The 5,109-nt window shown below is 34.3% G+C and overlaps 1 protein-coding gene across 1 annotated transcript; it reads right to left on the reverse strand.

Moving 5' to 3' along the window:
• Positions 1–556: 556 nt before the first annotated feature.
• On the reverse strand, positions 557–1,635 carry LOC18432455 (uncharacterized). The gene has a single exon (XM_011624438.3). The coding sequence runs from the start codon at positions 1,434–1,436 to the stop codon at positions 813–815; it is 624 nt and encodes a 207-aa protein (XP_011622740.2). The 5' UTR covers positions 1,437–1,635; the 3' UTR covers positions 557–812.
• Between the last annotated feature and the right edge of the window lie 3,474 nt (positions 1,636–5,109).

The raw sequence follows: 5,109 nt of genomic DNA on the forward strand, positions 1-5,109 counted from the left end.
GAACAATAACTTTTTTGAATGGTGCACCAACAAAAATATATAGTTACTAAACTTTATGAATAATTCTCAAATCTAACAAAACTCTAAATTTAGACAAAGAAACATAAATAGTTCAGACAAACTACAAAAACCAAACAAACAGCCATAAATAATTTTACAAATAATCGAAAAAAAAACAAATTTGCCTCTCTCTATTTGTAATTTAGAGAAGAAACACAAAGACAACAGAACAGAGAGAGAAAGGAAAATTAGAAGCCGGTCTTGTGGACGCAAATTTACAAGAACAATAACGTTTTTGAATGGTGCACCAAAAAAAAGATATAGTTACTAAACTTTATGAATAATTCTCAAATCTAACAAAACTCTAAATTTAGACAAAGAAACATAAATAGTTCAGACAAACCACAAAAACCAAACAAACAGCCATAAATAATTTTACAAATAATTGAAAATAAAAACAAATTTGCCTCTCTCTATTTGTAATTTAGAGAAGAAACACAAAGACAACAGAACAGAGAGAGAAAAGAAAATTAGAAGCCGGTCTTGTGGACGCAAATTTACAAGAACAATAACTTTTTTGAATGGTGCACCAACAAAAATATATAGTTACTAAACTTTATGAATAATTCTCAAATCTAACAAAACTCTAAATTTAGACAAAGAAACATAAATAGTTCAGACAAACCACAAAAACCAAACAAACAGCCATAAATAATTTTACAAATAATCGAAAATAAAAACAAATTTGCCTCTCTCTATTTGTAATTTAGAGAAGAAACACAAAGACAACAGAACAGAGAGAGAAAAGAAAATTAGAAGCCGGTCTTGTGGACGCAATCCTGCCGCTGGATCTGCAAATCTGGGAACCCGATGGCGATTCGACAGTCGGCTGTGGCCACCGCATGGTGTCGAAATATTCGAAGGAATGTAACTTTGCCTTTCAGTTTCGTTTTCGCGTCCACCTCCACTTCTCCTCTGATGACATCTCTTATCAAATCACTAATCTTTTCGATGGCTTTATCGGCTTCAATGGTAAGTTTAGTCTTAAACTTACGTGAACCATTGGCGGGGATGTTACCAGGGTCTAAATCAGCTTGACCCACCTCGATTTCTCGATAATACAAGTTACTCCGGCCTTCTCCATAGCTGAAAGTCGCATGGTTAGGATTTCGAACCAGCAATTCGATATCGAGAGTCACGTTGAGTTCGAAATTCAGCACTGGAAAGGTCACCCTCGGCCGGAATCCAGTAACTGTAGCAGAGAGGACAGTGGTCTCGGGGTCCTTGGGTTTAAAAACGGTGCAAGCAAGAATCAAAACGATTAGAAAGAGAATGAGAAGAAGAGAAAATAGAGTGACTAAGATAAGCCAGAGACGCCGGTTTTTGTGGCCTTTAAGGGGCTGTTTCAGTCCCGTTTCCCCGACTGGTTCGGTCATGGTGGTGGTGCAGGCTTTGTAGGAGAGTGGGGTGAGAAGGTTTGTGGGAGAGGAGGAGGAGGAGGAGGAGGAGGAGGAGGAATAGGAATCCTACTTACTTTGCTTGGGAATCCTACTTTTCATACGGACGCCAGTCCAAACCCTGGTTATCAACCGGAATGCACCAGATAAAGTTTGGTCAATATGATTAGCCCGTTATGCTGTTTAAACAAAATTAGTCAATTTTATAATTATACTTTTTTTTTTTTTACAATTTAAATTTTTAGTGCAACTAGTTCGACAAGTGGTGAGACTGATTTTGACTAGACCATACCCATTACCGATTCAAATGCGGGTCCGATCCATTTGAATTTACGCATACTGCACTATTTGTATACTACATGTGTCTTACTATAGATAATGGGGTTGGGGTCGTGGTGGTATCATCACTTGTGCCCTACCAAAGTCTCGGCTTCTTTTCTCACTTAACGCATTTAAAAATCATTAACGATTTAAAATAAAAATGAGTAGGGGTTCATCATCCCCACTGAATCACTCAAAAAATAAAACACGTGTCATATTATACATACATTACAAAAAAAAAATGATATATATATTAGAAAATACACGGAAGGATGTCTAATGTCCTGATCGTTTTGCTATGCTCATGCCAAGAAGTTAAAATTAAAATAATTTATAAGAATATTAAATTAAAATGAAAATCAATATATTATTTTTACAATTTTATTTTGTTATTTAATAATTTAGAATTTTTAGCTAATTAAATTTATTTCTTTATCCAAATATCTTTTATTTAATTGCCATTTAATTTGTCATGTTTTCTTTATTTTCTTATTTATCTTTTATTTCAAATTACTTTTGTAACATACTTAGTTATTATGTTGAGATATGTATTATTTGTTTTAAGTGGACAGGCCTATTTTATAGAAATTATTATTTTTCTTCTCAGCAAATGTTTTTAGCAGTATTTGCAGTAAGGAGTAATTTTTGTTTCAAAACATGAAGAGAGAAAAAAATTATAGAAATAAATTGAAGTTCACACCTCTACTTTTTCTCCTTGGCCATATGGATTTCTCAATAACTAGATATATGTTTTATTACTAGATTATGGAAAATAGCAAATGGAAGGCACTTTAATCATATAAAAAAATTGAGTCTTTTTATGTGGAGTCATCCTTTTACAAGAGAAGGGGAGGGGGGGGTTGGCTGGATTTAATGCTAAACGTCCAACTGACCAACAAGATGTGAATTGAATGGGTTGACACAAGGCATTAAAACATGGGAGATGGGGCACTTTCATCAAATGCCCATGTATTTAGTATGAAATTTCGAGAATACCCCCCAAAATTGGATGCCCATGTTTTTATTATGAGATTTCGAGAATGCCCCCTTAAATTTACATGAAATTTGTGATAATGGCTTTTAACCATCGATATCAATATTAGATCGGCTTATATGATGCCTTTGCTGGTTTGGCCTTAAATAAAAAAAATTAGTTTAATATGAAACAACAAATCAATGTTAAAATAATTTTGATCGATTGGATATTTACCTAATTTGACTGGCTAAACAAACTTAGTTATGTTCATCATATTTCATAATTTTTACCTATCGTCATTATTCCCCAAAATGGTGGCCACAATTTTATGAAATTTTGTGAATTTGAGCAATAAATGAGGTGTCTCCCTCTAACGGACTTTTAAGGACTTGAAAATGCCATAAAATTAATGCCTTCACATGTACCGTCCACTTCATTTTTCATTTCTTTTTTCTCTTTTTTTTTTTTTGGTTTCCTTCACATGTACCTCTTCCCTTTTCTTTTCTTTTTTTTTCTTTTTTTTGCTTTTTTTTTTAGGAAAAAACAACAAAGGGGTTTTGGAATTTTGGTATAATTTTGGAATCCCTGATGCAGGCTTCTTAGAATTTGTACTTTCAGGACCATGTTACATAGGAAGCTCAATATAAGTATCTGCATAATGTTAGATATGAAGCTCAATTAGATGGTATTGCATTGATGTGTCAATGAAACAATATATATTAACCACTGTTTCATATTTAATGGGATTTATTTTATATTTTTGTTAATTGGCAATCCTATATTAAGGGTATTTTTTCGGAATATCAATCCTGCACCTTGGGTTACATTTTTTGCATTTGTTAATGTAATTATCATGCTTATTATTGTTGTTATTGTTTCCTTATAAACTTCTAATAAAACCGGTGTATATATCATGACGGTTGAGGAAGTAGTGTTATTATATGAAATAATCTGGACAAAAAAATTGCCAAGTAAACCCTAAATGATATGAAGTAGAAGTAAGGACTTATATTATTAGAGAAATGATCCTATAGGATCCTCCTCCGTCCATGTGTGTAGGATCCTAAAAGATCACTTTTAAAATTGGCATGGATCTCTAAAAAAATCAAGTCCCACATCCATGTGATAACTTTTATAGAGATCCATGTCAATTTTAATGATGATCCTTTGAGGTCCTACACACATGAGTGGGAGAGGGTCCTATAGGATCATTACTCACATTATTATTATTCAATAACTTTAATGTATTATCACAATCTACAAATCATAATTCTATCGTCATCTTGGCGTATCCGATTTTTTTTCACTCTCACCTTCTTAAGCCAACTCCGAACAATTCACGATTACCGATATTTTGTCCCCATTTTTTTACTCTAACTTTTTTTACTAAAACCGATTTATTACTGGTTATACGGTTATGGCATACAGAAAGAGGGGAGAGATATGGGTTGGGTGGGTAAGGCCTCCTACGAGGTGGCAACGGGTTGGGTCGGGTTCAGGTCCAGGTCCAGGTCCAGGGGTGGGTAAGGCCTCCTACGGGGTGGCAATGGGTCCGGGTCCAAGTCCCAGGGTGGGTAAGGCCTCCTACAGGGTGGCAATGGGTTGGGTCGGGTCAAGGTCCGGCCAGACCAGACCAGGACCCGATCGGATCTGACTCAAAAATAAAAAATACATATTTAAACATATTAAAATATTATGTTAAATATATACATGTATTATTAAATATTATAATTAAAACATATGGCTATATTTATTTAAATATTAATTAAATATTATCAAATAGTATATATTCAATATTATTTAAATAATAATACTATTTGGATCAGGTCCACATGGATCGAACCTGGCGGGTCTATCTCTGGGCCTAGGTCAGGTCCAGCGTCGGGTCGGGGTCCACTGCCACCCGCCCTCATTCTACCATTTAGAAAGTCAACCATGGCCTCATTCCAAAGAGAGATGGAGGGATGGAGAGAGGTGCATGATTCCGATTTGTCAACTTTGAATGGTTAGGCGCTTCCATCAATTTAAGAGAGCATTAAAATCTTATGGGTTACATAACATCAACGGCACATTATCAAAGGAAAAGTTTATACTTTTGGAAAAAGATATTTTGATAACTCAGAGCACTTATGCGTTTGCCCTACCTTCCAAATCACGGCAAATCGATATTTGCTTCAATTCCATGAATTGGAGCACTCAAAAATCTAGGAAGTCTTTTTTAGATTTGAAATGAATGGCCTAAAAAAATTTAAAATTTATTTTTGAAGCTCCAAATTAATTTGTCTAGATTTATGATTACAATTGCGAGATGATAGACATGTAAAATTATAGATCCAAAATTGATTCATTCTTAAA

This window comes from Amborella trichopoda, chromosome 8, assembly GCF_054954075.1.
Source record: "Amborella trichopoda isolate Santa Cruz 75 chromosome 8, AtrichopodaSantaCruz75HAP2 v2.0, whole genome shotgun sequence".
Lineage (NCBI taxonomy): Eukaryota > Viridiplantae > Streptophyta > Magnoliopsida > Amborellales > Amborellaceae > Amborella > Amborella trichopoda.